This window comes from Cryphonectria parasitica, assembly GCF_011745365.1.
Source record: "Cryphonectria parasitica EP155 unplaced genomic scaffold M406scaffold_3, whole genome shotgun sequence".
Lineage (NCBI taxonomy): Eukaryota > Fungi > Ascomycota > Sordariomycetes > Diaporthales > Cryphonectriaceae > Cryphonectria > Cryphonectria parasitica.
The window spans coordinates 1,614,283-1,636,658 of record NW_024468911.1 but is presented as its reverse complement, the minus strand read 5'-3'; the positions used below and the strand labels follow the sequence as shown (position 1 = coordinate 1,636,658).

The 22,376-nt window shown below is 55.1% G+C and overlaps 7 protein-coding genes across 7 annotated transcripts; 3 read left to right on the top strand and 4 right to left on the bottom strand.

The window, feature by feature from the left end:
* Positions 1 to 94: 94 nt before the first annotated feature.
* On the top strand, positions 95 to 1,794 carry M406DRAFT_274570 (FAD/NAD(P)-binding domain-containing protein; the record flags this gene model as incomplete). Its single annotated transcript, XM_040918225.1, has 6 exons — positions 95 to 319; positions 405 to 530; positions 618 to 695; positions 787 to 1,225; positions 1,334 to 1,537; positions 1,628 to 1,794. Coding segments are annotated over exons 1-6 (1,113 nt in total), but the record flags the coding sequence as incomplete, so codon positions are not given.
* A 699-nt stretch (positions 1,795 to 2,493) lies between these two features.
* On the bottom strand, positions 2,494 to 3,070 carry M406DRAFT_39961 (uncharacterized protein; the record flags this gene model as incomplete). The annotated part of the gene is made up of 3 exons (XM_040924122.1): positions 2,494 to 2,719; positions 2,849 to 2,953; positions 3,048 to 3,070. The coding sequence occupies 3 exons, from the start codon at positions 3,068 to 3,070 to the stop codon at positions 2,494 to 2,496; spliced, it is 354 nt and encodes a 117-aa protein (XP_040778066.1).
* Positions 3,071 to 4,850: 1,780 nt separating this feature from the next.
* Positions 4,851 to 7,109, bottom strand: M406DRAFT_328207 (uncharacterized protein; the record flags this gene model as incomplete). The annotated part of the gene is made up of 1 exon (XM_040920298.1): positions 4,851 to 7,109. One exon carries the CDS (start codon positions 7,107 to 7,109, stop codon positions 4,851 to 4,853), a length of 2,259 nt encoding a protein of 752 aa, XP_040778065.1.
* Positions 7,110 to 12,735: 5,626 nt separating this feature from the next.
* M406DRAFT_229786 (uncharacterized protein) lies at positions 12,736 to 14,213 on the top strand (the record flags this gene model as incomplete). The annotated part of the gene is made up of 2 exons (XM_040915820.1): positions 12,736 to 14,028; positions 14,103 to 14,213. Coding segments are annotated over 2 exons (1,404 nt in total), but the record flags the coding sequence as incomplete, so codon positions are not given.
* Positions 14,214 to 14,358: 145 nt separating this feature from the next.
* M406DRAFT_355468 (uncharacterized protein) lies at positions 14,359 to 15,319 on the bottom strand. Its single transcript, XM_040923186.1, has one exon. The coding sequence runs from the start codon at positions 15,250 to 15,252 to the stop codon at positions 14,428 to 14,430; it is 825 nt and encodes a 274-aa protein (XP_040778063.1). The 5' UTR covers positions 15,253 to 15,319; the 3' UTR covers positions 14,359 to 14,427.
* Positions 15,320 to 19,404: 4,085 nt separating this feature from the next.
* Positions 19,405 to 20,928, top strand: M406DRAFT_328205 (uncharacterized protein; the record flags this gene model as incomplete). The annotated part of the gene is made up of 3 exons (XM_040920297.1): positions 19,405 to 19,656; positions 19,715 to 20,183; positions 20,282 to 20,928. The coding sequence occupies 3 exons, from the start codon at positions 19,405 to 19,407 to the stop codon at positions 20,926 to 20,928; spliced, it is 1,368 nt and encodes a 455-aa protein (XP_040778062.1).
* A 710-nt stretch (positions 20,929 to 21,638) lies between these two features.
* On the bottom strand, positions 21,639 to 22,331 carry M406DRAFT_328204 (uncharacterized protein; the record flags this gene model as incomplete). The annotated part of the gene is made up of 2 exons (XM_040920296.1): positions 21,639 to 21,664; positions 21,929 to 22,331. The coding sequence occupies 2 exons, from the start codon at positions 22,329 to 22,331 to the stop codon at positions 21,639 to 21,641; spliced, it is 429 nt and encodes a 142-aa protein (XP_040778061.1).
* Positions 22,332 to 22,376: the final 45 nt, after the last annotated feature.

Here is a 22,376-nt window from a genome sequence, read left to right as displayed (position 1 = left end):
AGGACGCACTCTGCCTAAGTCTGCCTGATAATGTACCTGAAGTATAAATGTAGACTGTAAAATCAGCCATCTTATCGATCTATGTATATGCAGTTTCAGTTGTGGTTTAATGATACATTTATACACGTATAGGGTGTAAACAGTGCAATCTTATTAGCAACTTAGCCAACTCTTTCTGCAATTCTCTTCAGAAGGCCTTACATCCCCTGGAGTCTTGACCATGACACAGACCGACCCCCTGAGGATCCTCGTCGTGGGAGGCGGAATTGGTGGGCTCTCTGCATCCATAGCACTCCGCCTCCAAGGCCACGAGGTCGAAGTATGCCCCTGTGATCGATCAAAGCAAAACGAGTCCCTTCATGTCCATAGGAGCTCCCGGCCTGCTAATCGTCGCTCTTGCTTAGATCTTTGAGAAGTCGAGACTGCACACAGAGCTCGGAAACGCAATGTACAGCGCGCCCAACTGCACAGCGGCGCTGAACCACCTGGGTATTCACCCAGGAGAGATTGGAGGCGTCGTCTACCGTGGAGTGGGTGTCCTTGCTTTTCTTAAATCTGGAACCGTCAACCAAGAGGGTACCATCGCCAGCACTGACACATCTCGATATGGCGAATAGGCCAAGTACCTAGACGCTGACTGCAACGTCTTGCGCATCGGGGCCACGACGGACCAGGACAGGGCCACATGGCTGGCGGTGCGTTGTACACATCCACTTCAGCGTCGCATAGCGCTTGCTGCTGGTGCTGCTGGTGCTGCTTTTGACAAGCATTGACATGTGTGAATAGGAATGGTACCTGGTCACCCGCGCCGACCTGCACGAGAGCCTCAAGCGTAAAGCCGTTTCCCTGGGCGTACAGATCCACACCGCCTCCCTCCTCACGAGCGTCGACCCCGAGACCGCCACCATCACCCTTGCCGACGGCAGCACTGCGGCTGGTGACCTCGTCGTGGGTGCAGACGGAGTCTACTCCGCCGCCCGCGCAGGCGTCCTGGGCCGCGAGGTCCCACTGTACGGGACGGGGCGCTGTTGCTACCGTTTCCTGATTCCGACAGCTGATCTGCTCGCCGACCCCGAGACGAAATTCCTTGCGGACACGCCAGGCTCATTCGTTGAGATCATGGGAGTGGACGATAGAAGGATCATTTTGTATCCGTGCTCATCGGGAACGGTGATGAACATCGCGGCCTTTGTACCCAGGAGTGAAGTTGGGGAGATCAAGAGAGGTAGGCCACTGCCCCTTTACTGAGATATATTCCCCCGCCTGTGTCCATGCTCGAGAGGATGGCTCAACAGTGCTGACAACAAAATTTGGTTAATTTTTCCCTCACCAGGTCTGACGGGGTATGACCAGATGGGAAACAAGGCACGGCTCAAGGAGCACTTCAACCAGTTTGGCGGGCCTGTCCAGAAGATGCTTGATAAAATACCCGAGGACGGCGCCAGGCTGTGGGATCTCGTCCAGATGGAGCTTCAACCCAGTGTCACCAGGCAAAAGGCCATCCTCATCGGGGACGCAGCGCGTCCTTTCCTGCCTTGTAAGTCAGCGTGTGCCAGTCTCGACTTCCTCTTGTCTCCTGCTCTATACAATACCCGGCAACCTGACTGATGCCTCTACGCATCTATAGACATGGGCCAAGGCGCTGCACAGGCCATCGAGGACGGCTGCGCTCTGGGCGTTGTACTACCACTTGGCACTACCCCCGAGGAGATTCCCCATCGCCTCGAGCTGTGGCAGCGGTTGAGAATGGACAGGGCGGCCAAGATCATAAACATGACGAGACATAGGGGGAGAAAACGAGACGGGAGCCAGGGCCCGCTTCAGACCGGTGAGTGCTGTTGGAGTTGAAAGTGGTTCAGATTTCTTTTTGAAAAGAATGTTGGTTGTGCTGATCCACTATTTGAAAAAACGAGCAGATGAGGAATACGAAGAGGGCTTGAAGTACTGCAATAATCATGACGCCTGGGTGTATGCTGAGCAGCAGTTGAAGATGTGGATGGACAAGGGAGAAAAAGTATGATTGGCGTCGTTGTTGTTCCTTGTTGTGGTCGTTATCGTCAGTCCCACGGATGCGGACCCTAACCCCCAATGCCGCGGAGCTGCTCCCTGCTAAAGCACTAGAAGGAGCCACACGTACCTCAGGCAATGCTGGGCATGATTATCAGTGCCCCGCTGCCGCAGGACCCCGCGATGACAAAATCGTGAGAGCCTTGCGCGCGATTGACCAGGGGGGCCGAGAGTGATCAGGCTCTGACTGCGACCTATACAGAAAACAACACAGAAGGTAGTCGACAGCGCAGCAAATTAAGCTGGCATGCATTCAATATGCAACCACTAATTTGATCACTGCATCATAGACCACAAATGGGAACAACACTTTCGCACAGGCCAGAACGTATTTTGAAACGCTTTGGGAGGTATGAATTATGTGTCTGCTACAAGAACGATTGATTCTTATGTGTCTTCTCTCTTGTTCTCCCCATTCATGCCCTCTTACTCGGCCTTCTCCTCGCCCTCCTTCTTGCCCGGGTTGTGCTTCTCGATCAGGGCCTGGACCTTGGGGGGGACGGCGCTGACAAACTCCTCGGCGGCGGTGGTGTTGCCGTCCTTGAAGACGTGGAAGGTGGGCATGGCCTTGACGTTGTGCTCAGCCGCCAGCTCGGGCAGCGCATCGACGTCGATCTTGACGAAGTAAACGCCGGTGTACTCGTTTGACCACCTACAGGGAAGCAAATACAAGTGTTAGAATTTAAGAGTCATGTTTACGCGCTCGCATGGGTTCATTGATGAAAGAGAGAGAGAAGGGGAGGGGGGGGGGGAAGGAAGGAGAGACGCAAAAGGTACGCACTCTGCTATCTTAGGAGCGATCATCTTGCAAGGGCCGCACCACGTCGCGAACCAATCAACAAACACAACCGGGTTCTTGGCGAGAATCTCCTTGAACTGGGAGGCACTGTCAAAAATCCAAGGAGGAACGAGACAAAAGTCAGTAAACCCATTCAATTGTTTCTTCTTCAGTCGCACTGGGGGCGGATATGTTGACTCACGTCTCGACGTTGTGGACAGTCATCTTGGAGGGCGTGGAGTGGAAAGATCGCGCAAAGGTGAGTCTGGTAGAGGTGGACAGAGGAAGGGAAGATCGAGTCGCTGTCTTGAGGACTTGTCTGGCGGCGGTGATGGACATTGATTGATCTGGGAGTCGGAGGCGCGGGTTGGGAAACGGGGAGGGCGGGAGGAGGCAGGATATATAGCGTTGGTGGTGGTGGTGGAGAACATGGTCGAGTTTTAAATATCGCTGCGCGCTTTAGATAATTGAGCAAACCAACCCCCGCCCTTCGTCCCCCCCGCTGTTCTGGGGCGGGCACGAATGACGCGCAGTTTAGCTCCCAAAAGTACGTAGCTTTTGTCACTACAGCAATACTAGCTCAAGGCTCTGTTACAGAATGATTCGCCATAGAATTTTGAATGACTTGTTTACAGTGATTCTCCGAATTTCTGTCCTCAATGATGTAAGCAACGACGAGGCATTGCGACATGGGCTGATTTGTCACACAAGAGTATCAATTTTTCCCCCTTGGGCTGGACTGTCCTCTGCATCACTTGGCCGCTAGGGCGGGCGGGAACCATCCAACGATTTCTCCCGACTGCATCTAAGCAGCCACCCTGCCTGGCCGATTGATACAAGGCTGTGGAAAGCTGGAAAAAAAATTAAAAAGACGACAAGTAATACATGCTCAGTAATCAATAGCAGGCAAACAAATTCGTATCACCTCAGCCTCGTCAATTGCATGTGATACTCGCAGCCTATACCTACCGTTGTAGATACAGTTTTGACGGCGAAAACAAGCGCGAGATCCGTTCCAGGGCCCACTACAATGCCTATCTCCAGCGCTTTCTCTCCTGCCTTCAGGCGTGTCTGGAAGGTAGGAAGGTTCCGCAGATCCCTCGTCAGGTCTAACTAGCATGCTAAAGAGATAACATCAGTCCTTCATTCCTTCTTCTTCTTGTTGTCCCTGAACATCGAAATTTCGACACCCTCCCTTGGCTTTTTGTTTCTTTGTCTCTTTAACTCGAAGTGAACTCATCACATGATTTCTCAATAGCCAGGGTGAATAGCAAGCATATAAGCTGTAGCTGGGCATTTGTGTATTTCGGTCTCGTTGCAGACCCAAACAGGGGCCATTAACATCTATATGACACACGCCCATATATAAAAGGGAAAAGCCCGGCGCGCTCTTGTGGCGGCTTCTTCAAAACGCCGCATTCCGCCCAGATTTTCCATATTCCCCCATTCCATCATCTTATCATGGAACAAAACAAGACGCGCCAAGGGTATCCTGAATGTAAATGTGTGATGGAAAGAAAACCAATGTATCCGACCACGAAAATAGTTTCAGCTGGACCCTGCCCAAGTGAAATTTATGTTCTCTTCAGCGCACCAGGTGGTGAGAATTAGGGTCTCGACCCTTCAGAACAGTCATAGACAGTACCGGAAGCGTAGGTAAAGATTAGTAAGAGTAGGGATCGAAAGCAGACTGCTTCGTGAAATGCCATGGTTGATTCTAGTTGTTTTCAAGTTTTTTTGTGTGGGGTGTGTTAAATGGTTCTGAAACTCGAAGGAGAGGTTGAAAGAGTGAATAGTGGTCGGTGGTTGAGAATTGTTGCAAGGAAATGTCGTTGAGACTGTGGTTGGTTGATAGTGGTAAGGAAATGGTAAAAAGAACGTGGTAGGCATCTCAGTCTGTCAGTCATACTTCGTTAGTTCCGCTTCTCCCCAGACCTTTACCTCTGATTCTCGGCTCCAAAAATCATGACGGTATGGCCGACACCCTTCTCGCATCCACTGGCGTTCACGGGTTGACTTCTAACAGTTTCGCACTTCTATTGTGCCGGGTAGCGGTGGCCGCACGGCGGCCCCCGTTTTCTTTGTTCTCCTCATCAGCCCCTATACTGTCCGCATTGTCATCTGATTCACTGGCGTCCACACCGTCGTCAGAGAAGCTATTCAGAAGCCCCTCGTGGCTCTTGACAAAATCGATCGCGCGTGGTTCAACAAAATGTGGTTGGTGTCCTCCCACAATGCCCCAACGAGCATCGTCAGACGCATCTGACGAGGCACGAGCATGCGTCACGTGAGAACCCGAACTGCGTTGATTGGCGAGACGGGACAGGTAATCGTCCCCGGTGATGTCGGAGTAATCTTCCTGGAATTCCTGCGTGGGAAGGTCTGGGTCATGATGAGAGTCGAATGTGCTCGCGGTGGCTGGTCGCTGGTGTTGGATGCGTGGTGGTGTCAGAGGCGTCGGCACGGACCGACGGTTCGAGGATTTTTTGCCGAACCAAGATCCTTCAGAATCAACGGAGGCAAGCGATACCGTGTTCGGTTCAGGCGAGGGGTCAACGGTTGAGGGCATGCTCGCGGGAACACTGCCCAGTGCTTCATCTGGAGACATGGGTGTATCCCGGCGCTTCGGCATGACAATTGGCTCATCAAGATCCATTGCAGCGTCGAGCTCAGGTGAATCCTGCTCGATAATCGCGGAGGGTGGTGGCTCTGGGGATGCTTCTCTTGATTGCGGCGGCGACAGAGGCAGCTCGGGCAAGTCTTCACGGAACCGGGACAGCGTCCTCTTGGGCACGCCGCTGCTGATCTTGCGAGATAAAGCGGCCGGGTCGTATGCAGGAGTGGCCGGGGTATAAGGTCCCGTCATGGAATCTCGCGAGGTATTTGAGAACGACGAAGGACCTGACCTGCGTCTAGACCTGGACCCCCAGCGGAACAAATTGCTCCAAGATCTCCGCATCTTCTTGAGGCTGCCTTCAGATGTTTGCCTGGCATGGTCAGGCCTCTCGGGCTTCGGCGGATCGGACGACGGCTGCGCTGGCGGCGGCGGCGATTTGGACTTGGATGCTCGAGGCATTAATATAATTCTCTTTCGGGGGCTCGATTCACGTCGGGTGGGCGGATCCTCGGGGGGTGGTGTTATTGTAGTATCGTCCAGTGGTATGCTATCGGTCCGGTGGAAGTGCTCTAGCGGCCCCTGAGCAGCGGTCTCGTCGGCCTCCTCGTCGTCTTCCATCTCCGCCGCAGGGCGTTTGCCCAGCTGCTTTGTCGAAGGGCTGGGAGAAGACTTCGCAGAGGACCTTGGCGTCGACGAGGTTCTCACAGCAGACTCAGGATCGATACCCAGACCGACTGATTCCCGACCGAGCACGCCTCTCTCTAGGTTGGGAGGAGATTGCCGCCCCTCCCTCTCAGCAGCCTTTTCCTTCTCTGCTCTCCTCGCCAGCCTTCTCTCTAGCCTCTGCCGATCTTGCTCCTCTTTCTTTGCCCGTCTCCGGCCATCGCGTTCCATCAGCTGCCGCAAGTCACTGGCAGTAAGGTCATCCGCAAGATCGTCAATGCGCTTGTGGGCTCTGATTGTGGCCTCGGGGATGGGTTGCCTTTCGGATACTTTATGTCTGACCGAGACATGTCTGTCGGGACGCTCTGCCGGCGGGGAGCTGTGACGCGGGTGAACTGTGTATCGCAGGGTTGGACGTGGGGCAAGGGCTTCGAGCGCAGAGACCTTGAACGAGACGTGCTCTGAATCGTCGGAGAGGCTGGAGTGAATGCTCCCAGGTAACGGGAGCGATATGTCCGAGTCTTGATGTGCTCTCTCCCAAGAACGCCGGAGACTAAGTCCGAGCCCGCCTTTGGCCTTCTTGGTCTCCTTCCTTATAGGCCTTCCAGACTGCCACGGCTCAGCGGCCGGTCGGACTGGGTCAGACCTGCTCATGGCTCTGATGTCTGCTTCACGGGCGTGGTCGGCCTTCCTCCGCTTGTTGGATTTTCTGCGTGCTGAAAGTTCGGCATTCCGCTTGTGATGGAGGGTGGGCATTCTAGGGAAGTTGTCCTGGTTAAAAGGGGACTTGTCCACATTAGAAGCATCGAGACCTCTGGAATAAGGGTGGACACGAGGATCCACTAGACCCTGGCCAACGGCCCCTGATGTCCGTTTCCGACTGGTTCTCCGGCGCTCGATAGCCAGGGCATCCTCTCTTCCTTTTTCAAAGCTCAAACTGCGCTCACGGCGGTGTAACTTGTTTGGCTGTCTCTTGACAGGCATTGTGGTTGTTGCTGGTTCAGGATCTATCTTCCTTCTGCGAACTCGACTTTGATCCTCGGACGGGTCCTGTGTGGCGGAGTCGGGATCGCTGAGAGCTCCGCTACGGGGCCGTTTCCTGCGGCTTTTCCGCCGAAATGGCCAGACAGCCATGATGCTGTCGTCTGACGGGCACCTGCCCAGAGGGGGCGTGGCTGGTGGTATGCGCACTATGATTGAGCAGAACGATGGACGAGCAACTCTGATGGTCGGTAATGCAATATGCTGTCTGTCAAGTGCGAAGGCATCCTGATCCAAGGGAGAATACGACTGCGACTAGATACTTGTTGAGTTCATCTGCGGGAGCTGGTCATCCTGGGCTTTTGAGTTTGATCGAAGTGAGCGTGACGCGAGGACGGTCCTCAACTTGGTGTATAAGTTATTGCTGTTGACGAGTTGTGCTTTCAAAAGGTTAGTGCTTCTAATTGCGCAGGGAAGCGAGTGACAAAAAGTGACAGGACGGGAGGAGACGAATTGAGGTGATGAAGCAAAGAGCACACAGTGCGGTGCTGAGAATGGTGGCAAGTCCTGTGTGTAACTGTGGGACGTTACACGGAGACCTGTGTGAAGTGTGGATAGGCAATATGATGCCGCGGGTGGAAAGGCCAGACTCAGGCTGATGGAAAACAGGCTGCGCAGGCTGGCTCTTGGTGCGGGATCTCGAGAAATGCGGGCACAACGGGAAAGTCTCTCGTCTTTACCTCGTGATGTTGCTATTCGTATGTTCAGGCTCCCGGCGCCGTGCTACGTTGCTGATGCTGCCGTGTCGCTGTGACGGCCCTGGGTCGGTAGCGGGAATCGTCGACAAGTTATGGATACTATAAGGTGGGCCTCAACGCACAGGTCCAGCCGTTGATATAAAATAAAATAAAAAGGAGATGAGAATTTGGGAGTGTCCTGATGCTGCTGTTCGGCTTGGGGGGCGGTGGACCGCAGGGTCGAAGCAGGGCAGTCAAAAAGGAACGGGCGTACTTGAAGGGGGTGTGCAAGAGGGGTGGCTTAAAAGGGGAAGCTGTGGCGAGCAGGCCAAGCACACACACGAAAACCCACCCTAGCAGGGGAATGCGCTGCGGGCAGCCACGAATGAGCCAGTGAGCCCAGTGGGCGAACTAAATGAGAACTGGGGGGGGAGGGAGGAAGAGAGAGGAATGTGGGTGGGATGAAGTGATGATTGATGGGAAGGGGGGCCGAATGACAACTCCCAGCACTCTTCAGATGTACTACGGTAAGATGGGCTTTGTGCGTGTGTGTGCCGCCAGCCATGCCCATGCAGCAGCCCATGTAGCCATGCCATGGTCATATCAGTCTGCAACCCACAGAGCGGTGCCACCCAATCCCTCCCCCTCCTCCTGCTCCTCCTCAACTCTGGCTCTGGCTCTGGCGCTTGGTTCAGGTTCCTGTCACTACCGATTCTGACGTTGGAGAATTCGGGTGTCCTTTTGAAACGGGGGTGACTTTGGGACAACAGGAAGTCCATGCTCCCTTCCCCTTGTTCCAACGTTGCTCTTGCATGCCCCAGTTCTCCACTTTGGTAAAAGGCGTGGCTCAAGTCCCTTCCCGTCAAGCAAGGGCAGCAGAATGACCTGCACCTTCCCGTTTTTGCTCTGGCGCGAAGACCAATTGCGCTGGCTGAGTGGGTAGATTCAAGATAAAATGGGTCCGCTCACTAGCAGACAGGAACGGCACGGCAGAGCAAGGCAAAGACCATCAACAGGGGCCCAGGGTACCAGGGTACTTATTTGGGGTGGACCATTTGTATTTTATCTTCCTTTTCTTTTTCTCTCAAGGCCATTGAGGGTGGAGGGGGGGGTGGGGTCTGTGTCAACGATCCTGCCGATATCCCTTCCTTGAAAAAAAAAAGGCAAAAGAAGAACAGCCCAACCATAAGAAGACAGGACCTATCATCACAGCAATGCCACATTTCGGTTGCCAACCAAGAGCGCGCACACAGCTCAACGTAAGGTTGGATCCTGCCTGGAATTCTCGACGTGTGTCTAGTTCTGGCCTTGCCTCGACGCGCGAAGAACAGGATGGGGTCAGCACGAGAAAAGCAGCGAGTATGCCTGGAGCTCGTAGCGCCTGATCCCCCCGATCGACCTGCCAGGGTTCCAATTTCTAGGGCATGTGCAACTACTATAGGTAGAAGAAGGATGACAGCTGGCAGCACATGCATTTCGCATCTCTCGCCTGCAGCTGTCCCAAGGAATGTGACAATTGAGCAAGAGGGAAATTAAATGGCTGCTTGAACGCCACCTCCGTCGGCCCTGCTTTTCTGAAGGGGAATTCATTGTCCGCTTGCCCTCACAGTCACGAGAGTAACGCTACCACCAGAACGTAAGGGATGAAAGAAATTTCAAAGTCATTTCTCTCCTGCTGACGTCGACGGGGTGAAAGCGCTCTAGAATATCTACCTTCTCCGACGTGAAAAGGTCCATGATTCGACGCTAACCACAAAACGCCTCCTGGAATCTTTCTGGGTCAGCTTCTCCCGCCCAAGCAGCAGCGCACACAAAGCACCAGCTGCCAAATTCGCGACGACGATCCTGAGATCACCAACTGGGCTGGGCCAGATCAGGGCACAGGTCCGTTCGGCCAGGGCCAGCCTCGACGATCCCCTCCCCTGTTCAGACATTTCACAGCCGGGTATCGTCCAAGGTGGCGTCCCCCGGCAACATTGATGTCATACCTCGCAGCCCCCTGGTATCGTAGCGAAGCGGCCTTGGAAAATTCCTCTGGTACTATGTATAGCTTTTTGGCCTAGAGAGAACAAGTGGCTTTGCGACGCCCTGGCGCCGGGTCAGGCCTCGAGGGAGGACACAATTGGAATTGACGGGGTATCAAATCTACCACGGCCCTCTTCGCTTGCTTCTGTCCAGGGTATGATTAATTGTCTCGGCAAGGTCGCGAAAGCGCAAGAATGGGCCACAGCGCTGGCCAGCGAGCAACGCCGACCGCTGCAGAGAGGCCTTGCTTGCGGCCGACCCTGCAGGGGCAGCTGCAGGTATGTTTCTCGTACCTGATGATGGGCGTCGAAAGACCACGCCACGTACCAGCTGCATTGCATTAGAATCGTGTCTAAACCTGCTATGCCGATGCAGAAACGACGCAAATGCACAGGCCATTTGTCCAGTGGTCGCTTCCTTCGTCAGGCCAGTTATTCACCGCCACTGACATGCGACAGAGCAGCAAAGCAAACAATAAACAGCGCCTTCCCCCCCCCCCCCCCCGGGGGATGACCAGATGGGCTTCGGGCAAACAACCCAGCAAGCGCTTGGTGATCACGCCCAGACCATCTACTATTGTAGAGGAGAGGAAAAGAAAACCCCCGATCGATGTGGGTTCCAGGAGGGAAGGGGAAGGGGGGCACGGGCACCGGGGGGGATGCCCAGAAGTTCAAAGTCAACTAAAGTCAACCTGGCTCGTGCTGGCTCACAGCAGATCCCCGCTAAGAGGCAGCCGTCATGAGGTACCATAGTACGTACCCAGCTACCCAGGGGCCCTGCCACCCTCGCCCTCGGAAACCGCCTGCGACTCGCTGGCCGCAAGGCCACTTGGCAGATAGCATGAGAGCTATCTTGTGTATCCCACCACTCAGCTGTCAGAACGTTGGCCTGTGTGACATTGGTCTTGAGAGATTCATTGGACTGCGCAAGTGCTGAACGTGCTGTGCTGTCCACCATTGGACGAGCCCATGGGCAGGCAATCTTAGCTTGCAGTCTGTTCTGCGTACTGCGTACGGTAACAAGCAGAGCTCCTTTATGGCTGCTTTTAGGCTTTCGGGGAGAACGATCATTAATCGTCCACAGTCAACCCCAACCGACAGCCGAGTATCGTCACCAGCTTTCTCCAGAGCTCCACTGCGCAGCAATCGCATATATACCATAGTACTATGTATGTACTATAGTAATCTCTAATGAGATTGTGCTGGAGTCGCCTCTGAGAGCACCACTTTCTTCGAAATACCCAGCTGGCCAGAGCCAAAGCAGTGGGCCTGCTCTGTATGGAGTACCATGAAAATATCCACACACACCGTTGAGTTTCGAGTGGAGACCCGAAAGAGTCAAGGCGCATCACGGGGAAACTCCGTACAACTCATCTCGTCGCACGGCACAGAACCAGGAAGAAATGCGGCGAAACGGGAAAAGAAAAGAAAGAAAACCAGTCTAACACTCGTCAGGGCCCCCTGTGCATCATTGTTGTTCTGTAAGCTGGCAATGGAATGGGTATGCAAGATACACTTTCTTTTTTCTTGCGCACCCAGATCTGGCCCCGAAGTTTCAGAGCCCTGGGAGAATGGAGGACCCTGAGATTTTTCAATCCAGTCCCGGTATGTGATGATCGCCTGCATATCGGACAGTCCGCAAGGCCCCCCCCCCCCCTCTCTCAAAAAAGACATCTGGTTCCAAACTAGGGGGCTTGCTGGAGAGGACAAACGAAAGTGCCGGTCGGTTCGCATGGCATGGTCCTTGGCCTGGGGTTGCTGACCACCCGTTGGCCCTGGCCAGTCAGTTCCTGGACACCCCGGGCGATAGACAGATCGGCTTCCCAGATTCGATCGAGAGAGCCTGGCCTGCTGCCTTTGCCACCGTTCTTTTCTGCTTTTCTGCTAGTTACTGCGTCAGAGGTGGTTTTGTTCGTGGGTGGGCTTGGGAGCACGAGGTGTTGGGCCAACCTCTTGTCTGCTGTCATCGATACATCACCCCCAATGGTCATCAGATCAACCACAACCAGAAGTAAAGTCCGAACCTTGGAAGGGGCGGTAGCCACTATTCGCCTCTGAGGGGTGAACAGGCGGTGCACGCTGAATAATAGGATGCCAAGCAGTAACACGAAGGGCTGGTTGGCATTGATATTGTTCGATGCTGGTACAGTCGCCTGTGAGCCCAGCTCGACAAGCTCTCGTAGCCCTGTGCGGCAGCACGAATGGAGTCCCGCGGCCCCCTTTCTTCATATACACTGTATAAAGTGAAAGAAAGGGGCAAAAATTACCCACGAAGACCAGTCTGATCGGTGAATGAAATGCAGGCTTGTGATACCATCTAGAATCGGCCTTAGGGGTTTTTTGAGGGTTTGGGGCAGACTAGGAGCACACAAGCGTTTTACCTGTTTCTTCTATATCCCTTCTTCTTTTTCTTTTGTTTCTTCTTGATCCTGTCCATTGTTTTCTTTGTGTAATTGATGTCTCGGCTCTTTTCCCTCTTGGGCCCAAGGCAAAATTGAAAAAAAAAAAAAAAATGAAAAAAATAAAAATAAAAATAGCATAGACTCCAAGCAGAATGAAAGAAAAATAAATCAATTGAATAGTCTTCGCACACGCACTTGACCTACCTTTGCTGTCGTGTATGCTGTAAGTTCTGGCAAGGGGTATGAGTTGAGCAATAGGGATTCGCTCTAGCGCGTTGCCCTTCCAACCGTGGCCCACAGCAGCATCCTCTAACTTTCTGCGCTGGCATGTGTTTTCTTTGCAGGAAGGAGAAGACGGAACAATCCCATGCTACCCATATCTGTAACACCATTTTGACCTGCCCACGACAATTACCTCGAGCACATCATCCCAAGGCCGCACCTTTACTTCTCGCACACCGCCATCATGGCTTACAATCCCAGGATGAGTATCATCCCGCCGGAACAACACAATGCGCGCAATCAGCGCACAGCGCGCAGCAGGCGTGAAGAGGCCAAGGCCGCGATGCGCCTACCAGACCACGAGGTCGTCGGCTGCATCACAGACATCGGCATCCCCTTTACCCTCTCCGACCTACAAAAGCCCAACCCGAACCAGATCCAGAAGATCTTTGAGTGGTTTGCCGAGCTAGTCCTCAACGCGACCCGCGAGACGGTGGCCCCCGCCATGCGCGCCGCCGCCCGCGACGTGGCCGGGGACCACGGCGACATGCTATACCCGCCCGACACGGCCGATCTGATGGGATTCTACGTGTCGCTACGGCGGCTGCTGCTCAAGTGCGGGCTCGAGGACGAGGACTTCAGCTTTGCGGACCTGTACCGGCCGACGCACGCACGGCTGGTCGACATATTCAGCCACCTGATCAACTTTGTGCGCTTCCGCGAGAGCCAGACGAGCATCATCGACGAGTACTTCAAGAGGGGCGAGAAGGTCAAGGCACGCATCGAGGCGCTGTATGGGGAGAACCAGGACCTGGAGGCGCGGCGCGACGACATGCACGGGAACCTGGAGCAGACGCAGGCGCTGGTGGCGGAGAAGACGAAGCGCAACGAAGCGCTCAAGAAGAAGCTGCTGGAGCTGCGGCGCAACCAGGAGCAGGTGGCCGCGCGGCTCGAGGAGGCCAAGACCAAGAAGGGCCAGCTGGCGACACAGCTAGAGGAGAGGACGGCACAGAAGCTGGCCGTCCGGCAGGAGAGCAACAAGCTGCGGCCGTACGTCCAACAGAGCGCGTCGGCGCTGCAGGCGAGCCTGACGGAGCTGTCCAACACCCTCGCTGGCGACAAGGCGCACATCGACTCCCTCGACCGTCGCGCGCGCGCCCTCCAGACCTCGACCGACTCGTTCTCGGTGGTGTCGACAGACGTGGCATCGTGCATCAAGCTGCTGGACGAGATCGCGGGCGAGCTGCAGAAGGAGGAGGAGGAGAACTCGCGCAAGACCAAGCAGAAGGATGCGCTCCTCGAACGGCGGACGGACGTCCAGGATGTCGAGCGCGCCGAGGCACTGCTTCAGAGGCAGCTGGCTAAATGGGTCGAGCGGACGGAGAAGCTTAGGGAGCAGGCCAACGCGAAGGCCCAGGAGGCCAAGAGGAAGATGGAAGAGCTGGAGATTGTGCACAAGAAGCTCAAGCAGGAGCGCACCGAGAAGGGGAACGATATCGAGAAGCGGCGGGTGCGGATAGAGCAGACGGAGAAGAAGGTAAGCGTTTACTGCGTCTCCCCAGATCTGCCAGCTGTTTGGTGGACTTACAGGTGCTGACTATTGGATCACAGATGCAAGACCTCAAGGAGAACATCGAGAACGAGGTCCATAACGCCCATGATGAGTACCTCAAGATGGAAGCACACATCAAGCTATACATAACAGAGATGGAGCAGGCCATACCGTCAGACGAGTAAGGTCACGGACCGGGGGGAGGGGGGGATTCCTCCTCCTTCTCTCTTTTCTTTTCATTGTGTTCTCGGAAGCGATATGATACCATGTCAGGAGTTCAACGGCACAAAGGGGTCTGGTGGATACTTTTGGGCTAGGGGTGTCAGCAGCAGGTATTTCTCAGTGGCTGGAATTGAAATACTGCCTATGGATTCATAGATTAGGTCATATATCACTGGTGCTTGCTTGCTTTTGCTTTTCGTCTTCATGGGGATCATCCAATGTCCCAGCAGCGCCTTGTCTTTTCCAGTCACCCTCTCTGTACCGGAACCATCGACCCAGTACCCTGCCCAGAGCTACCTTCCGCCCTGTCCACACCGCATCATCCCGATCACCTCCGGCCCTCACAGTACTTGGGCTTAGTACTGGCACCTCCTCGTCCAAGACCGACTGCCCCGATCCAGCCCCAGCACCCTCATGCATATCCCCCTCCTCGGTCTCAGGCCCATCTCCTGCCATCTCCGTCGGCGCATCCACAAGCAAAGCCCTGAATCCACACCTCCTGCCCGCCTCGACCAGCACCGCCGCCGTAGCGTTGATTCCCTGCGCGCTCCACTCGCTCGTATCGCGATGCTGCCGCAGAAACCCGTACACCAGCAGCAGCGGTAGCCGCTGCGCCGCTCTTGATGGTGGCACAGAGTACACGGAGGCTGCCGGCGGAGGGGGCGGGGCCTTGCTGTCGGCAGGATCGAAGACGGACAGGCACGCGCGGAGGTGTGAGACTGTAGGTGTAAAGATGAGCCGGATGTGGCGGGCTACAGCAACCTGGTAGAGCGGCGAGGATAAGAGAAGATGCTGTAGATCGGATGTCTCTGGGTCATCTGTGCCTGTGCTGGTATCTGCGCTGCGGACGTCCTGTATGAGGGAGGAGAGGAATTCGGCCCTTGACGAGCAGATTATTAGAGTCGTTGGGTACGACTCGTTTCGAGTGACCCAGGCGAGCAGCTCGGAAGGGAGTGCGGGCGAGAGGAAGAGTGGTGTTGCCGCCATGTTTAGACCCGTCTTGGGTCTTCAAATTATGCCCTTAATAGTCGTGGGTTCGTGATCTGAGTTTCATCTTGGCGGTCTGCTCCTAGGAAATCACTAGGCTCCTGTAATATTCAAGGAAGCACCGAACGGGGCAGAAGGGACACGCCGCCGGCTCCAAAGCGCTGAAGCGGGACGGAGGCCAGGCCCCACAAAGGCGGTAAATACGGGCGGTCTCTCCCGTGCCCATGCGCTGCCTAACCCCACCAAGACCCAGCCTGCCAGGATGCTGTAGCACGTCACCTTGTAGCGTACGTAGGTAGTTTAGTTGCCCTGTACCCGCTAGAGCATCAACATCCCACCTCAACCTTTTGTTCCTCTTCCCTCCAGACCAGTACAGCGGTTCACAGGGGACGACACTGCGCCTAATCATGGAGCCATTATCGCGCATATCGACTCTCCTCGAAAAGGGTAAGCCAGACTGCCTCGCCATTGTTGTGGGCCCTCCGGGCAGGAAGACTGACTGACGACCACACCTCGCGGAACAGCCCAGGAGCTCACCCTCGACGCTGCATCCGCCGCCCGAAACTCACGGCACTCCTCACGGCCCCTGGACAAGAACCAGATCAAGAGGCTTGTCGACAGCCGCAATGAGCGTGAGGTGCTGGAGGGTCTGCGGAAGGTCATCTCTGTACGTGCTCCAGCCCTCTCTACAAGACAAAATGTTCATCAGTCTCAGGAAGGCTAATCATACTCTTGGTGTTTTGGTAGATGATGTACCGCTCGCAGCGCACCCTCCCCTTTTTCTCCTCCGTCGTCAAGAACGTTGCCTCGCCGAACCTCGAGATCAAGAAGCTCGTATACATCTACCTCATCCACCATGCCGAGCAGGAGCCCGACCTGGCGCTGCTGTCCATCAACACCATCCAGAAGTCCCTCTCGGACAGCAACCCCCAGGTTCGCGCGCTGGCGCTCAAGACCATGTCTGGGATCCGAGTGCCGGTCATCAGCCAGATTGTGTCGCTGGCGATCAAGAAGGGGACGGGAGATATGAGTCCTTATGTGCGCCGGGCCGCCGCCATGGCAATCCCCAAGTGCTTCCGCCTGGACCCCAACCAGAGCCCGCAGCTGATCGAGTACCTGTCGACCCTGCTCGGGGACAAGCAGTACTACGTGGCGGGTGCTGCCGTCACCGCATTCATGGAGATCTGCCCCGAGCGCACCGACCTGATCCACCAGCACTACCGAAGCCTGGCCAGGAAGATCGTGGACATGGACGAGTGGAGCCAGCTCTCGACGCTGCGGATGATGACGATATATGCCCGCAAGTGCTTCCCGAGAAGGACGAGGCGTGTGAAGAGCACGGAGAAGGCGGCAGATCTCCAGGACTTCTACGGGGAGGCGGGCGACGGCGTGGACACAGGACGGGTGTCTGCCCTAGATCCAGATCTAGAACTGCTACTGAATGCGATCAGACCGCTGCTTCAGAGCCGAAACTCGGGTGTTGTTGTGGCCGTCGCTCGCTGTTACGTCTCGATCGGCACATCAGAGTACATCAAATCGGCCGCAGGTCCTCTCGTGGCCCTGTTGCGAGGACCTTCCGATATCCAGCAGGTAGCGCTCTACAACATTGTCTCCGTCTGTCTCCTTCAGCCGACGGACTTCGTCAAGTATGCTTCGCACTTCCTCGTCCGGGCCACAGACAGCGGACCTGTGTGGGAATTGAAACTTGAGGTCCTGACGCTCATCTTTCCCCACGCCCCGCCACATGTCAAGTCTCTCATACTCAACGAGCTGGAACACTTCTCGAGAGGTTCCGACAAGATGCTGGTTCGCGAGGCCGTCAGGGCTATCGGCCGGTGCGCGCAGAGCGATCCCGCAACAAGCCCACGATGCCTGAGGCTGCTGTTGAGCCAGATCACCAGCCTCGACGGCACCCTGGCCGCGGAGAGTCTGACGGTCATCAGACACTTGATACAGCAGGACCCGACGGCTCATACTGGCACGGTCGTCAGGCTGGCCAGAAACCTGGATTCCGCCACAGATCCGCAGGCCCGGGCCACCATCATATGGCTTGTTGGAGAATTCGCCGGTCTCAACGGCGAGGACAATATCGCAGCGGACGTGCTTCGAATTTTGCTCAAGGGCTTTGCTGAGGAGTCGGAGATAGCCAAGCGGCAAATCGTCCTGCTCGCCGCCAAGGTCTACTTACATCATCTGAATCGCGTCGCAGAGGAGAGGAAGGATGACAATGACGAAGAGGGGGTGGACAGACGACCACCACTTGACGAGGTGGCGGATCACCCAGTGGCACGGCTGTGGGATTATGTCTTGCTGCTGGTGCGCTACGACACCTCGTATGATCTACGGGACAGGACGCGGCTGTTCAAGGCGCTGCTAGGTGTCCCTCAGCTGGCGACACTCATGCTCCTGGCGCCGAAGCCTGCCCCGCAGGCGCCCAGTCCATCAGAGATCAGGAAGGGGTTCACGCTGGGTTCTTCGGCTCTGGTTTTGGCTGGCGGTGGTGGTATCCATGGTCTCAAGGGCTACGAGCCTCTGCCTGACTGGGTCAGGGAAGGTGAGGAGCCGGATCCGCAGCTCAGATCCGACGGCGACACTACAACTACCTATGCATACGGCGAAAAGCGTGCGGTCCCCGCGGCCGAGAGCCTTGACCGTGCCGCTGCCATGGGTGGTGGTGGTAGTGTAGTCAAGGCAACCAATGGCGTCGAGCAGGCAGGACTGGGGAAGAAGTCACTGGCAGACTGGCTCGCTGAGGACGAGGATGGAGAAGAAGAGGAGGAAGGTGAAAGCGAGGAAGGATCAGAAGAGGAGGAGTCTGAGGAGGGAGAGGACGAGGAAGAGGAAGGCGAGGACGATGAAGAGGAGGGCAACGAAGAGGAGGGCAACGAAGAGGAAGAAGAGGAAGAAAGCGGAGAAGAGGACGACCGTGAGCATGACCAGTCAGTAGAAAAAGCATAGCTGCGTCAGCGTCACTGGTGCTGGGCTGCAGGAGGCAATATTAATCTACTGGTCGGTCGTCAGTCAACTTATTGTGTCGCCCAGTATGACTAATAAGTGTCGCAACACTGCACCTCAGGTCGGCGTCGACGTCGACGTCGAAACCTGCAATACGCCGTATCTGGAACACTGCTGCAAGAACAGCACCCTAGGCCTGCCATAAAAATGGGCAGATCGCTCCCTCCAGCCCCCAAGCCTTCTTGATACACATGATACAGATCTATGTTGTGGCTCCAGAGATTATGAAAGGGCGGCATCTCGGCACATCTGCGGACGGGCATGTCGGGCTTCAACGACCTGAGCATAATCCCAAGCTGCGCCCCCGTGTAATCGAGGTAACAAGCGCCAGGTACACAGCAAGTGCTTCGCCTCCCTGGGCTGTCCTGTCAAGAGACACGTGTGCATGGTTTCGTTCAGGCGCCGTGTCAGATGATCGAGGTAAGTGGGCGTCTAGTTTACTATGTATGTATATCGTGAAGACCAAATTGGGTTGCAACGCACGCCCCGTCAAGACCCTGAGCACAAACCTTGCATTTCCCGATCTGCAGCGTTTCGAAGGGGTGGGTTCCGTATTGAGAGGTGGACTAGTCAAGTGATTGGCCAGGAGCCGTCCCGAATTGAAACGCGCTCAGGACGCCATTGGTTGTCGTGGGCGCACACAATAGTCCCTGAATCCCAGTAGCCGCTGTGGGGTCCTTGTTGGGGGGGGGGGCGCGTATTGTTCATTGTTGCCAGGGCTGGAGCTGCTCCAAGGGCCTAAACACCAATGAATTGCACGCTGAGAGAGCGAGAGGGCGGGCTGGCTACCTCCCTTGGTGATGGCCCCATTGTGCTGCTTCTTTGAGCCCAGCCAGCATTCCAGCTTTGTTATTGGGTTGAGACTGCATGTCTTGCCCATTGTCCAGTTATGCATAGGGGTTCGAGACAATGACATATATACCCCTTCGATTCTCGCCCACAGAGTTCTCTGTATGGATTTCTTTAGAACCAGGTTGAACCTAAGTATTGCTACATTACCACCAAGACTGCAGGACAGCATTTTGGCTTCTTTCTTGTTTTCCATTCCAAATTGTTATTTGTTTTCTTGGGTTCCTCTTTAATTACGTGATTCATCATCATCATCATATCGTACAACCACCCACCCTGTCCACCAATATGTTCACACATCCGAATCGAGGACTGGCCCGTGAGGACTGGCAGTCAGGAAGATCAGGATCAGACCACGACTCTCACTTCCCAGAGAAACAGACCCAAGCACAAGACTCAGAGACATCAAAGCAATCAATATGGAGACTATTCAGACTTGGCGTGTCTTTGGCACTCACCATTGCTGCGCTTGTCCTCACACTCATCATCTTGGTCGTCGGCAGACATGGCGATGGTGGAAGTGACCTCGCCCTCATCACTGTATGTGTTCTTCTCATTTTGCACACTCCCCCCATATAAAAAGCTAACAGTGAGACAGGTCAACATGACCAATTTCGTGAGGTTTGAGCCGCCAACCATCGAGCTCGTGTCAAACTCATCATCAGCCACCAAGACACGACGAGGCATAGGCTCATGGGAGAGTGATGTCGCCAGTGCTGCAGGGAGTGTCGTGACCTCCGTCGAGACTGCAGTGTCGGGCGCCGCGTCTGCTGTGGAGACCGCCGCCGCAGCCGCAGCCACAGCCGCTGAGGCTGAAGCAGACAAGATCGTCGCTGATATCGGTGACACCCTCGAGGATATCGAAACCGCCGTCACGGGCCTCATGGACAAGGTCCTCGACACCATCCAGGACGAGCTGAACAAGTGGCTCCAGGAGACAGCCAGTGCCCTCTACGACGTGGACGTTCCTGACAAGATGTCGCTCCACTTGACTACGTTCTGTAGCACCCAGTCGAGGAGCACGTCCAACTCGACCAAAGCATCGTGCGGTCAGCTTTTCTCGCGTGGTAGGTTTAACCCTATTGTCTTCTTTAATCCCCATTATCTCTGTATTTCTGTCCCTCCCTCCAAGGAGATCTCTTACTAACCCTTTTCTTCTTACTAGGTGGCGCCGGCTCCTCCAATGCGACCAGCAACAACGGCACAATCCTCGGATTCCAGCCAGGCGGTTTCCTCGCCAAGGCCCTCGGCGTCTTCTACGTGCCCACGAGCGCACAAGACGAGATCCGGGAACCAGTCGACACAGCCGCCGACACGGTCGAGAGGCTGCTGCAGGAGGCCGGGAATGACCTGACGAGCTGGTCCGTCGACCTGCTCTTCATCCCCATCGTGGCCGTCTACATCCTGGCGGCCGTCATGACGTGCCTCCTGGTGTTGATCCTCATCGCCGCCACCGCCTTCAGCGTGCGGTCCCGAGAGGGTCTCCCCGCGCGCGTCTACTCCCTCTGCGGCTCCATCGCCGCCCTGGCCGCCTTCTTCCTGCTCCTCGGGAGCGTGATCCTGACTGTGATCGCCCTCGTCGCCTACATCGTGGGTCTGGGCGGCAGCGTTGTCGGCATCACCATCACGTCCGGCTACAAGCTGAAGTGGATGTCGTGGGCGGCCTTTGCCATCCTCGCCTTTGTGGCTGTGCTTTTCAAGGTGGAGGAGTTTGCGGCTGATTGTATGTTCTGGTGGCGGTTTATCAGGCAGCTCTTGGGGCTGCGGAAGAGCAAGGGCGGCGCTCGGGACATGATGAGGAGTTTGAAGTAGGATGGGGCCAGACCCCTATGATACCTCCATTGTTTTTTAGAATTAATTTGATGCTGATCACCAATTACTCATCCTGTTCCTGGTGCAAATTCTCCCTGTCTGATTTGCATCTGATGCAGCCTTCTCAAAATCCCCTGACATTGATCTTGATGCTGCATGTATTCTCCTGCATCCTCCATCATGCCGCGTCTTTTCTCATATCCATTCCCTTACTTTCCATTCCCCATACTGAACGGCTTACCTTTTTTTCCACATGGTTTGCAGGTCTCGCCGCGTTCTCGGAGGGAAGAGAATTCAAGGCTGATCAATGTCTTCAAACTACCAGGGTAGGTTCAAGTGTACAAAATATGAATTCGGACACAGTATCTGGAAAATAGATAGGGGAATAAGAAGAGTCCTGCATATAATTTATCAGTCGAAAAGCCCAAAACTCAATCTAGATCCTGGATTTCTCACATTCTAGAATTTGCCTTCCTCTCTGGGTGTTGCGGTCCCAGTCGCATGAAAGGGCGTTGATCGAGGACCCCTTAACTGAAAAGCCACAATGTTTTCGAAGTGGTTTTCCTCTCCTTCTCTTTTCTTCTTTCTTTCTTTCTTTCTTTCTTTCCTTTTCTTTTCGGTAATGGGAAAGGGCGTTCTTCTATTTCTTCTCCTGTACTTTTAATGAGCCGCTGAATCGTACGTCGCGGGGCATTTCGATGGGGAATCTCTCACCTGAGTTTCTTCACCGGCCAGTCTGTTGACATCCAGCAGGAACGTACGTCAATGATTCAACGAGTTTCTTTCAGCTCAACAATCATATGGTATATGCTTTTCTTTCTATATGTCTCTGAGAGCAGGTGAGCTGTGAGTTGAGGGTCCGGGAGTTCAGGAACCAGCTCTTTGATCCCACGCGCCACAGAGCTGGCACAACGCGCAAACAGGTTCGCGTCCCAGCCAGCATCTGTAGGGGTAATAACGGCGGTCTCGCCGGATCGCAGCTCGGAACGATCCATCTCACGGTTGATAGCCAACCGCACATCTTCGTTGACAATGTGGAAGAAGCCTACGTAGCGTAGGTTCTCTGGTCGGCCGCCCGCCTCCTGCCAGCATTGGATGATCATCTGCCACAGCCGCATATCCGTGAGTCGGTCAGATGGTTGATCATGGCGGCCGATGAGACCGTAAGTGTTCCGCAGCAAGGCCTCTGTGACCACGAGACAGCCCTTGGAGAGGCTGATGCCGTAGGTGAGAAGCGTGCAGGTCTCGTTGACGTCCCTGACGCACTCGCGTTCCCAGTCCATGCGAAGTGTTGTTCCGATCACTGGCCGTGAGATGATGCAGAGCATGGTCTTTGGGAAATTGGTTTCAGGCGCCAGTTGACGGATGAGCCCAAAGTCTTCCAGAGTTCTTCGGTCGTCCATTGTGAGGTCGGCAAGGTTGTGTTGGTTCTGAGATGGTGAGTGAAG